Source organism: Notolepis coatsorum (assembly GCF_963971535.1).
Source record: "Notolepis coatsorum genome assembly, chromosome: 7".
In the NCBI taxonomy this organism is placed as follows: Eukaryota; Metazoa; Chordata; class Actinopteri; order Aulopiformes; family Paralepididae; genus Notolepis; species Notolepis coatsorum.
The window spans coordinates 110,269,470-110,282,415 of NC_140171.1; the positions used below are offsets into that span (position 1 = coordinate 110,269,470).

At 44.9% G+C, this 12,946-nt stretch overlaps 1 protein-coding gene across 1 annotated transcript in view; it reads right to left on the reverse strand.

Moving 5' to 3' along the window:
* Window positions 1-12,946, reverse strand: part of sorcs3a (sortilin related VPS10 domain containing receptor 3a) — a gene marked incomplete at both ends in the record, with an annotated part of 398,627 nt that overhangs the window by 181,195 nt on the left and 204,486 nt on the right. The window contains one exon of the mRNA XM_084317820.1: window positions 7,480-7,582. Within this exon, the coding sequence (XP_084173946.1) occupies window positions 7,480-7,582 (103 nt within the window). The remainder of the gene's footprint in view (window positions 1-7,479; window positions 7,583-12,946) is intronic.

Sequence of the window (12,946 nt, forward strand, 5' to 3'; positions counted from 1 at the left end):
TATATTTCTCTCCCACCCCCTCCTAATATACAGTCTCCTCCCCACCGTATGTATATATTCTCTCCCCACCGTATGTATATTTCTCTCCCACCCACCCCCTCCTAATGTACAGTCTCCTCCCCACCGTATGTATATATTTTCTCCCACCCCCTCCTAATGTACAGTCTCCTCCCCACCGTATGTATATATTCTCTCCCCACCGTATGTATATTTCTCTCCCACCCACCCCCTCCTAATGTACAGTCTCCTCCCCACCGTATGTATATTCTCCCCCCAACGTATGTATATATACCGCCATCTTTCTCCCGGGTTGGTGTGATCACATGACTGACAAAGCCGTGCAGTGATAGGCCAGAAGTCAATTCGATTGCATCCAGGCGCGATTGCTTATCCTGTCTGGGTAGCCCGGATGATGGTTTTTTGATCGAATTTTATACACCGCAATTATGCATCGAATTTTTTTTACATTGAATTTTATTATACATTCGAATTTTTTACATTGAATTTTTATTTCACATAGGTAAATTCAGAGCAAAAAAATTCAGATACATGATTTTCAAAGTAATTATTTTCAATGCTATAAATTCGGTGTCTGAAAAAATTCAGATACATTTTTCAAAGTAATTATTTTCAATGCTATAAATGCGGTGTCTGAAAAAATTCAGATACATGTTTTCAAAGTAATTATTTTCAATGCTATAAATTCGGTGTCTGAAAAAATTCAGATACATGTTTTCAAAGTAATTATTTTCAATGCTATAAATTCGGTGTCTGATAAAATTCAAAAATCAGATACATGTTTTCAAAGTAATTATTTTCAATGCTTTAAATTTGGTGTCTGAAAAAATTCAGATACATGTTTTCAAAGTAATTATTTTCAATGCTATAAATTCAATTCAGATACATGTTTTCAAAGTAATTATTTTCAATGCTATAAATTCGGTGTCTGATCAAATTCAAATACTTCTGTCACTCATTTGCTTCCATACTGGCTCTTGTTGTATTTTGTTATCTTGCTTTCCTTCTCTCTCTTCTCTCTCTCTTCTCTCTCTCTCTTCTCTCTCTCTATCTCATCCTCTTCTCTTCTGTCGTTGAATTTGTGGTTCGTTCTTTTTATTTGCCTTTTTCACTTTTCGTGTAGGGCAGTGAGTGGAAGTCCCATCCCCTCCACGTCGGGGACCAGCACGCCTCGCCGGGGCCGGCGACAGCTCCCCCAGACCCCCGCCACGCTACGCCCCCACGTCACCTATTCCCCCGTGGTCCGTAAGGCTATGCCCACGCCTCCCGGGGTGCCCCAGGGGCGCCTCCCGGCCCGGCCCCCTGGCGCTTTTCTCCGGAGCCCCCCCCAGGGGCCTCCCCCTGCCGGCCCCCCGCCACCCCACCATGGCTCACCTCGTCAGGGTCGCCACCCGCCACCTCGCTGGGGTGACGCGGGAGGAGGGGGGTCTCCATGGAGGGCGACGGTTGCTTCTACAACCAGGACTACGAGCCACGCCACGAGCCGCCCGCCTATGAGCAGAGCCCCGCATAACATTGGGGTCTTGTGCTTGGCACTCCGAGCATGGCACTAACACTGTCACGGTTAGGAGTTTGATTCCTGCTGGGGCCACCCGTTGTGAATGATGTATACAGTCATTCCAAAGCACTTTATGTCCTAGTAATAGAGCTGTGCTATAGAGATGCTGTCATTCATTCATAACGAAAACAAAAGACATTTATAAACAACGTCTTACTAAATGCAGGCTTTCATTTACAACTGAACGGCCATATCACTCGTTTTTGTATTAATTCTCCTAAAAAATGTTGCTAAGCTAGACTAACATGAAAGTTTAAGTGAAAGTACACACTTGAGTAAAAGTCAAAGTTTCTACTTTTAAATGTACTTAAGTAGTAAATTGAACTTTTTTTCTGACTGTCTATATTCTTCTGATAGCAGGTGTTTAATCAAAGATCCCCTGTGGGAGAAGCTGTTGCAGGGGAACAATGGGTTAATTTCATTGGAGGCTTTGTCGTTGGGTTCAGAGAGGAGGATGTGATATTTTTTTTGTTAATAAATGTTTAAATATCTATTCAAGTTGTCATTTTTAACTGGAAAAAGTAGCATGTATGGGGGTAATTGTTACTTTACTTGATATTTGAGCTTCACTGCAGAATGGTGTATATTGTGTACAATGTGCACATACACTGAGAATATATTTCAGTGAGGTAGGAGACAGCATGTAAACTTCTGAATTGTTCAATGCGGGACATGCCAATACTCCATTGGTAAAGGGAAGGGTCCTTAAATATGTGGCATTGTATTACTAATCAACCATTTCCTACTGTATTTCCGGTAATGTATGGTCATAGGCAGATAGTGGAGTAGCTCTGGCAGAATACTGGGTACACAGTAAATTCCGCAAAGTAAATTTGACTCAAACTGAGTACATTTCACTCAAACTGAGTACAATTTCTTTACGCAGTTTGAATCAAATGTACTCAGTTTGAGTCAAATGTACTCTGCGGAATTTACTGTTTAGTACCATTGCATTGGCAGTGTCGGCTAGGCTTCGGGCAACCAAACCTGGCCCAGTGTGTGTGGGTCGCATCTGGGCTGCTTTAGGCAACCCGACGTTCACCGCTTCCGGCAACCCCGGACATGGCCCAGTGTACTCGGGCCGGAATCGGCCAGTCAGTCATTGCCGCCTACTTGGCCGATCCGGACGTTCACCGCTTCTGGCAACCCCGGACCTGGCCCAGTGTACTCGGGCCGGAATCGGCCAGTCAGTCATTGCCGCCTACTTGGCCGACTCTGGCAGCCGGACTTGGGCCGACTAATTTCTTCCGGCCTGCCGGATACAGGCCATTAATGGGCCGGAACTTTTTGGCCACCTGGGTACCGTCAGTGCCCTCGCCTCTTGGCCTCAGCTCAGTAAATAGGCATGTGTTTGATCTGGATTGTGTTTGTCATGTCTGTGAAATTATCTCTGTACCAACAAAAGCTACATATACATACAGGTAAACACGTAAACACACATACACACGCACATAGTGGTAAAGATGCATAATTGTTCCACATTCACACATAACAAAAACAATACAGACAGAACAAAAGCTACAGGTAAACACACACACGCACACACACAAACACACACAGTGTGCAACAGTAGAGATGTACACTTATTACACATTCTCACACAACAAAACATAACAAAAGCAACTTGTATTATAAATAGGGAACATACCGTCACACACACACACACACACACACACACACACACACACACACACACACACACACACACACACACACACACACACACACACACACACACACACACACACACACACACACACACACACACACACACACACACACACACACACACACACACACACACACACACATTTTCTGGTGAAACACAACTCCTCCCAACACGTCTTTACTTTTGCTCATCTCTCTTCTTTCCACCACTTTTGCCTTTAAGTCGTCAACTCCTTCTTTCCCCACAAACACACACACACACACATACTGTACATACACACACAAACAGACATGCATGCAAACACACACACACACAAACACATTCTGTACACACAAACAGACATGCACGCAAACACACACAAACATATACTGTAGATACACACACAAACATACATGCGAGCAAACACACACACACACTGTACATACACACACAAACAGACATGCGGGCAAACACACACACACATACTGTACATACACACACAAACAGACGTGCATGCGAACACACACATACTGTACATACACACACAAATAGACGTGCGTGCAAACACAAACACACACACATAGGCCTACTGAACATACACACACAAACAGATGCACACACAAACACACACACACACACACACACACACACACAACACACACACACACACACACACACTTACAGTACATACACACACAGACATACATGCACACAACAACACACACACACAAGGGCTGTAATGAAACTATATGAACTCAAATATGTAAATAAGTAACAAAAACAAAATCATTATTGATATGCCGTGAAGTGAAAAGGTACTGTAGCACTGGTTCTTGTTTCTTTTTCATATGGAAAAATGTGCCTGGCAGCGTGTCAAAGTGTCCTTTAGCAAGTCACTTAGCCCCTAATTGCTCCTGATGAGCAGGTTGGCACCTTGCATGAGTGTATGTGTAAAATATGAGGCATAAGTTATAAAGCGCTTTGGATAAACGTGCTATATAAATGCAGTCCACCTACACACAAGTAATGTGATCTAATGTGCCATGTGTCCACAAACTCCACCAGAATGCTTCAATAAGTGCAAATGTGTGCACATAATATAAAGAAATAATGCCCTGTAGCCAGTGACAGCTTCTGCAAGTGTGAGAGTGCGCCTGTGGCGTGTTTTTAGCACTGAACACGTCCCGTGTGGTTAGCAGAGAAGCGGGGGCACAGAGAGGACAAGCTATTGTTGTATACTAACTAGCCCAGGTACTGTGACTAACTGGAGGGACCCAACTGTCTGGAGATGGAATTCGCTCGGGTGCTTCTGCTGGAGGCCGGTGGTGGTGGAGTAAACAGTCCATAACAATACTCAATACAGTCACTTGTGAGCCCGGGGGGTTGAGCGGAGGAGGCTTCCCAAAGCATGTCGTTTTTGGAAACTATCTTGACATGATTTGAACAATGTCACACGGAGCCGTGCAGGGAAATTGTGAATGGGAACCGACCATCGCATATACGCATTCTTCACCCTCCTTTCTTCTTGAAGATATAAATGTATACTGGATCTGATCTGGTACAGCTTAGGTATTAGGTATATTTACTCTAGCCTTTGTCTTAAAGGTCCCATGTTTTGCTATTCCTTTCACTATTTGGGCAATGTTACACAATTCCTGTGAGTCTATGGAACACATGTGTAAGTATTTTTATTTTTTTTGAATGCATTGTTTTGTATTTCTTATCAAGTACTCTAAAGCAGCATTTTTCCACTTCAAGATTTCAAGCTGTTTTGGGCTGGGCTCTGCCCATAAACGATTTGAGTGACAGCCACCCACACAGCGTGATACATGTATACGAGAGAGAGCGAGAGAGAGAACGAGCGAGCGAGAGAGAGAGGGAGAGAGAGAGAGGATACATCGCTCCGTGCACGCTGTGTGAGCGGCTCGACTGCGATTGTGTGTAAAATGCAGGTGGACCGTGGAGAGAGAGAGAGGGTGAGAGAGAGGATACATCGCTCCGTGTGGGCGTGCGCTGTGTGAGCGGCTCGACTGCAATTGTGTGTAAATGCAGGTGGACCGTGGAGAGAGAGAGGGAGAGAGAGAGAGGATACATCGCTCTGTGTGCTGTGTGAGCGGCTCGACTGCGATTGTGTGTAAAATGCAGGTGGACCGTGGAGAGAGAGAGGGAGAGAGAGGGAGAGTCAGGGACAGGGAGACCGCTTCCGCATTATTCCCACTGCTCCGCTATTGAGCGAATTGTTGATTTTCTTTGTCGGCACCTGCGCACGTCAACCCGTTTGAGGAAGTGTCAGTATTTCCACTCGCTCTGTTGTTGAGTGAGCTACAACCATAGAGGGGGCGTTAGTAATGCAGATCAACTCCATGCTACGTAGGATGCCTATAGCTTATTCCCAGCGGAAGAGTGCTGCCGAGTGCTTCCGCGTTTTCCCTGATTGGCTGTGACACGCCCCGCGGTAGCGCGGCAGCCGCAGAGCGGAGCCGCTCTGCCGCGGAGCAGAGCGGCAGAGCTTGCGGCATTATGTAGCCGTAATCCCCGATGTTTTTCATTCGAAGCTTAGCTCAACTGGCGCGAACTTGGTGACAAGTTCGAATCCCTTCAATTATTATTATTATTTTTTTTTTAACATGCATTCTTTCGCCGGTTAAGTTTAGGCATGTTAACTTTAAGCATTGTTTCGGAGTTGGTTATGGTTAAGGTTAGGCATTGTTTCGGAGTTGGTTAAGGTAAGAAGGGTTAAGTTTAGGCGCTGTTAAGGAGCTGGTTAAGGATAGAGTTTGTCTTAGAGAATGGCAATATTCTTTCGGAGTTGGTTATGGTTAAGGTTAAGGTTAGGCATGGTTAAGGTTAAGGTTAAGGTTAGGCATTGTTTCGGAGTTGGTTAAGGTTAGAAGGGTTAAGTTTAGGCGCTGTTAAGGAGCTGGTTAAGGTTAGAGTTTGTCTTAGAGAATGGCAATAGACAGCCTATTTCCGCGCTGCAGCGCGAGGCAATAGACAGCCTATTTCCGCGCTGCAGCTCTCTCGCGCTGCCGTGGTCACATGGGCATCATGGCCAATCAGAGAAAACGCGGAAGCACGCGACGCACTCTTCCGCTGGGAATAAGCTACACGCACGTAGGATAGCGAGTCAAATCAGAATGGCTTAGTTCACTGGGGGGGGGGGAAATTGTCTCAACTGAATTGGAACAATCTGCCAAAATGAGAATTAGAGACACAGACCCCATTGATACAAACCCCCATTGCTAGAAAACAATGCTAAACACTGGAAAAGGCCATTTATAAGACAGGGGACCTTTAATAATATATACTGTACTAATTATATGTATTATATTATATGAGTGTGTGTGTGGGGGGGGGGGTTGTTGTAGGGGACACTGACTGTAGTCATGTGTATAGCGGCACCTAGAGGCTGTGATTTATCTGGAATGAGATCACTGAGCCCCATCACTCTTTCCACTATGTGACAGTAATGCAGAGACCATTCAGTGTTCCAACCACCATAGAATCTCAAATGCGGAAGAAGCAGCGTTGCCTTCTGGGTGGAATTTGCCTCTAACAGTGTGCAGCTTGTTACTATACAAAATGAAGTACTCATAGAAGCCCCATAGACCATTTTACAGTTTGTACACAATGATGACATACAGTATATTGGGATGCGTGGACATTTTGGCAAGAGAAAGACAATGACATGCAATAGTCTAACAAGGTAGGCAAGCGCATGAAATAAATGGACACTGTAAAAACAACTTCCACATCCATAATGCAATTAGTGAGTCGGTGGAATACAGCAGCCATGTCATCAGTAAACCAGGGACAACTTGACATTTCTTGCATTTAAAGGAACACACCAACATTACCGTCTTCTCCAGAATCAGACAAGAAGATATACCGATTTCCTCTCTGTGGGTTCAGTAGAAAGCTATCTGGCTGCAAGCTAGCCTAGCTTAGCACAAATGAATGGAAGCGGATACAGACCACTAGCCTAGCTTAAAACTCCGGGAGCTGTGTTTTTGGCCAACAGCTAGGCTGGCTGGTCCGTATCTGCTTATGTTCATTCCTGCTTTCTACTGAATGCACAGAGAGGAAATTGGTATCTATATTCTTGTCTGACTCTGGAGAAGACGGTAAGAGCCTTTCCCATAATGTTGGTGTGTTCCTTTAACTCTGCGCATGTGCTATGCATAGGACGAGGTAAAACTCTACATCTTTGTGATGACATTGATGAAATGCGGATCTATCGATTGGGCTGTCCTACCTGTGGCCACTATGATCCCTGGCGCGGAGCTCTTGGTGGAGATGGTCCCTGACAGGTAGGGGTTCTCTGACGTTTGCAGTTGGAGATGGAGTGAACAGAAAGGCTAGAGTGGAGAGAGGAGAGATACATACACTATCTCTCAGTTGCAGGCTAAGACAACACATGACGTGATACAGTATAAACAATCTTTAGGTTACTTCCAATGCGTATACGTACATAGGTTACCCATTCAAATGAATGCATAAATAATTTGATTGACTGACATGCCTGTCAATCAGCCGATTGCTGTAGCTTATATTAGGCTGTTAGGTAACACTGCGGACATCGGTATGTGAGCCGTATGGGGATGTGTCATCTTGTTTGCTGGAAAAAGTTATATAATGGAAAAGACAAATAGAAGATAGAAGAAACCCTGAAAGTAGTTTATCCAAAAATACTTTAGCCAATGTCACCAGTCTCCAAAAGAGACATGAGCTGTGTAGTTGATGCTAATTGCATTTGATCAGTCATTAATACAAAGACTGTCTGAATTAACATAAAAGTATGAAGTCAAAGTCTCCAAGGCAAGTGAACACAACCATAACACAATTAGTCAGACCAGAAAAGAGAGTCCGCTTTCATGTTTCCAATTGGTAGCATGACATTGCTGTAAGGACACCAAGGGCACAGTGACTTCACAGGGCAATCAAAAGGAAACGGCAACAGTAATTAAAAGGTCAGATGAATGCACAATCAACCTGTATGCTGCCCCCATGCGGTCCAGCGATCGCCTGTTAACACTTTCAGTGCCCAGCAGGGGGCGCACATTTAGTGCTTGAATGCCCACCATCCACTTCAATGTTAACGCTAATATCGCCTAATTGATTGATTGATTGATTGATTGAAAAGTTTATTAACAGATTGCAGAATGGGTACAGTACAGTACAGCTCAATACATACAATTGTTAAGAGGATGCAGACCTGAGAAAGACTTTCCTCTTGTTTCCATCAGGGTCCCCCATTTTCAATTCATCATATGACACACATGACATACAGATAGACAGTACTGCTACATCTATACATTTATGACATACCAGATTTTCAAATACAGTACTGTTTGTGATACTAAAAAAAATCCAGAAAAAAATATACATTTGACATAGAAACTGTGCATTGGAGGAGGTTGGGTAGGTGGGGTGGGGCTGTACATTGGAGGTGGGGGTTGGGTAGGGGGGGGGGACACTGTACATTGGAATACTGACATACATTTGACATAGAAACTGTACATTGGAGGAGGTTGGGTAGGTGGGGTGGGGTTGGGTGGGGTGGGGCTGTACATTGGAGGTGGGGGGGGGGGGGGGGGTTGGGTACATTGGAATACTGACAAAGCCATGCTTGGTCTTTATTGTACAACTGGGTTAAGACATTTGTAGGGGCCAGTTTTGAATTGCAGTCTCCCGTAGGTGTTCTTTGAGAGTGTTTTTGAAGGTGGGTAGTGATTCACATTCCTTTACATCTTTGGGTAGGGCGTTCCACATTGATGTGGCATAATTACAAAACGTGTTTAGTCCCTTGTTTGAGCCGAATCTGGGTTTTACATGATTTGTGGAGCTCCCTCTGGTGTTGTGATCGTGGTATTCACTGACCTTTGGGAAGTATTTTGACATGTACATGGGTACCTTGGTCGTGTAGTGTATCTTGTAGACCAGGCCCATTGCAAGTTGCTGTACTCTGTCGTCTACTCTAAGCCATCCTAGGTTGGCAAAGTGTGCAGGGGTGAGGTGGGTTCTAGGAGTCAGGTCAAGCAGTAGTCTGACTAGTTTGTTTTGAGATGTTTGTAATTTGGTTTTTAGTGCCTTTGAGGTGCTTTGGTACCATGAGGTGCAAGCATAGTCGTAGTACCCTTGAATGAGTGCTCCTGCTAGAGTCTTCAGGGTATTCTTGTTTACCAGAGAGGTGATCCGGTACAAGAATCGAGTTCGTTGATTGACTTTTTTTATTACATTGGATGCCATTTTGTCACAGGAAAGATTAGCCTCTAGCATGGAACCCAGGTAGGTAATTTCATCTTTCCTTGTGACAATATTGTCACCCACTGTAACTGAGAAGCCGTCGGTCTTGCTGAGTTTGTTATTTGAACCGAAGATAATGTTTTCTCTATGTTTTAAATTATGGCTATGTGTCTAATCTGCCCGTCGCTTATCAATGACTCATTTTCCAGTCAACATTGTCGAAGCGGATTGTTTTTTTATCGGTTCATTTCCGTTTTATAGCATCTTGAAAAGCCCTCGTTTTCAAGGGGGAAAAAAGATTCTGTGATAAACGCCCTGGAACTGGAATATTCTAGAACGTTGTAATTTTTCGGCCTATTTATGAATCGTTTTCAAATAAACGCTAGATTATCGATAGTATATGTGTACGTATGCATGCTGGTGCCGCAAGCTGAAAATCGATTATCTTAGTTCCTGATCGCTCGCACAGTCAAACAGCCATATCACACATAGGGGAAAAGCTTATTATCTCCGTGAAAACAGGTCTGATTATCCTAAGACTGGTAAAATAGATTCCTTACCTGAGATCAGATGGTGTCCAAAAAGATTATTCTAATTCCTGATCGCCATTCCAAAAATCTATCCTTTTATTGATCCAATGCTACGTACTGTAAAGACATATTACACGCTGTTCTGAGGGTCCACAATGACTCTGATCGGCTCCGGTTACATGCGTGAGAAGTAAAATGTGGATTCCAGAGTTTTTTTTCTCATCCATTTTCATTGAGTCCATTCCAAAAGGGTGCATTACCATCTGGGAGATGATAGGGGGTGCTTTTTTCACATCTGAGCGCCTGGTGGGGCTGGTTTACCAACGGTAGACTCGGTTGATGAAATATGAATTCAGATCGCTAATAAAAAAATTAAACGATATTTCTCGTCGTGGGCACTCAATGGGGGGGCTGATAACACAAGTATGTCGTGATGGGCATTCAAAGTGTTAAACAGCATAAACCACTTCCGACTTCTAAACATTTCTTCTCCTATTAGTGTGCATGTTAGTGTATGTTGCAGGGAGGCTGTCTAAGGAGGTGGGAGAGATACAGTACTTTCTTTGAAACCATGAATATTGTATATATGTTTCTCTTCTGTATGGCCATTATAGCACCATCTCTACCACATGTTTCAATGTATTTCTCTTTCATGGCTGAGTTAGTATGTGGTTTCTAGGGGAAGTGATTTAAGGTAACATCGGTGCTGTGCCAACATGACACTGCAAGCAAATGTCAACTACAGTAGCACCTCTACCCTCAGTTATTTGACACCTTAAACCACCTCTATTGAGCAGAATCTTTCACAGTGCTTGCTGTGTCATTATACCATATACTAAGATTCTCCATGGAGTCTTGCCTGAACTAGTTAAGCAATTTATCTCACAATACCCTATTGCCTATCGACTCCGGTTCACTTTGTTCAGCAGACACAGATACTGTAGGTAGGTTTGACGGGCTTCAGGTTTAAAGCTGTGAGCTAACTCATACAACTACACATATATTCATAGCTGTACTTAAATATTGTAGCAAATTCAGGGGGAACCTGCATCGCCCAGACCACAGGTGACAGTGCAACTAAAGGGTCTGACCCATTAGCCAAGGGCTAGCGCGTCTAGGAATCCGTGGTCATTACAATATATTTAGCGCTTCACTTAAATGCTAGTACTTTGGTGCAGTACAGTGAAGCCTGAAAGAGTAATCTCCACTGAACCTATTCATGGTCTAGGAGCCCCTCGGAAATGAGATGCTACATATCAAGGGGTTATTCCTAATAAAGAATTTCAATCATCATGTACCATACAAGCATACGTTCAAGCAGGGTGGGTGGCTGGCTGAGCAACTGCTCCTAAACATGAGAAGTAAAATGATGAGGCCCCTCAACTGTATCCACTGTATCTCTGTCATGAACGAGGAATGGGTCCCCAGTTCCTGTAACAAGTACAGACCATAACTACTTTTCCCGGGTCCTCATTTCTACTCATTCTCACTCTTGCCAATTCTAACACCGTTGTGACAAGAAAGGAGATGACACATCCATTATGTCTATTATGATACAACCTGATGAAGGGACGTGGAGAGGACCACGATGTCTCTCCAGCGGCGGTCGTCTGGTAATCGGAAGGTTCTCGGTTTGATTCAGCCTCCTACTGGCAGTGTGATCGAAGTGTCCTAGAGCAAGACACTTAACCCCTAACCGCTCGCAATGAGCAGGGTCGGCACCTTGCGTGATCGGCCCTGCCGTCGGTGTTTGTGAATGTGTGGGTGAATGTGAGGCATAAGCTTTGGATAAAAGCGCTATCTAAATGCAGTCCGTTTACCATGCCGCCTTGCGAATATCCTCCACACTGATCTCTCCATTAGTGCAGCTGAGGCAGAAACAGGCCCAGGTCAAATGCAATCTCGGAGCTTGCTTCCCCAAACAGTGAGCTGTAGGAGATGGCGAAAAGAAGTCACATTCCGTCTTGGCTTCAGGTTTTGAGGGGCAGAGAAGAAGTGACGCTGCATGGATGATAGCCTTAGGCTGTCTCCTCCAAGAGAAACGTCCTGCGCCGTGGTGAGGGTGGGGAGCGTGTGCGCAGTAAGGTTAATGTCCTGTGCATCTCGGTCAGCATAGCATCTGCATAGCTCCCATTTGATCTGTAGTCAACTCGTGCTGGTAAACGGTCAGCAATTTAGCAGCGACCTCCCCCTGTGTCCGGAAAATTCTAATACGGTTTTGAGAGGACAGCACCGAAACCAACTCTTCTTCCAGTTGAGGAAGTCCTTGGCACACCTGGTCCATGAAGCCTGGACACGGGAGTCCTTAATGCTTATGAGCTGAGGCCTGGCCTGGGCTGATGCAATGTTTTCTCAGTCTCAAATCTTCAAAGGCTGGAGTGACGAAGGCTTCCAGGAGGACAGCTGTTTTCGCACGGTCCAGGTGGCTCACATTCACCATCCTCAGGGGAGGGGGAACCTGGAACGATACACTGGCATCAAAATAGAATGCCCCTCCGGCAAGGGTCAAGCGGGAAGCACCGGAGGCTGGCAGGTCACCCAGATCGGGAACCATCTGGGATGAGCTTGGGAGGGAGGTTCACCAAGCTCAACCTTGACAAGCTCACCCCACTCAGCATCTGCTGCTCCTTTGGCACAGGGTTGCCATCAGAGGATGATGAACTCTCGCCTGACGCATTTTCCTCATGGGCAAATTCGGCTGTGGGATTCTGACTTACACCACAGAAGAGGCACAGGGCTCCACGTCAGCAAATTGTACCTAATGCAGCAAGTTAATGCAAGGCACGTTTCTCCAAGCAATATATAGCGCAGAGCCCTCTTCTGCAGTGACAGCTTGGCACCATTTTGACAGTATTTGGCATCTTCAGCACCACACCGAGACAGATGATACAGCGTTCATTGCTGTCGGTCGCATCCAGAAAGCCACCTCTGCACCCACAGCAAATG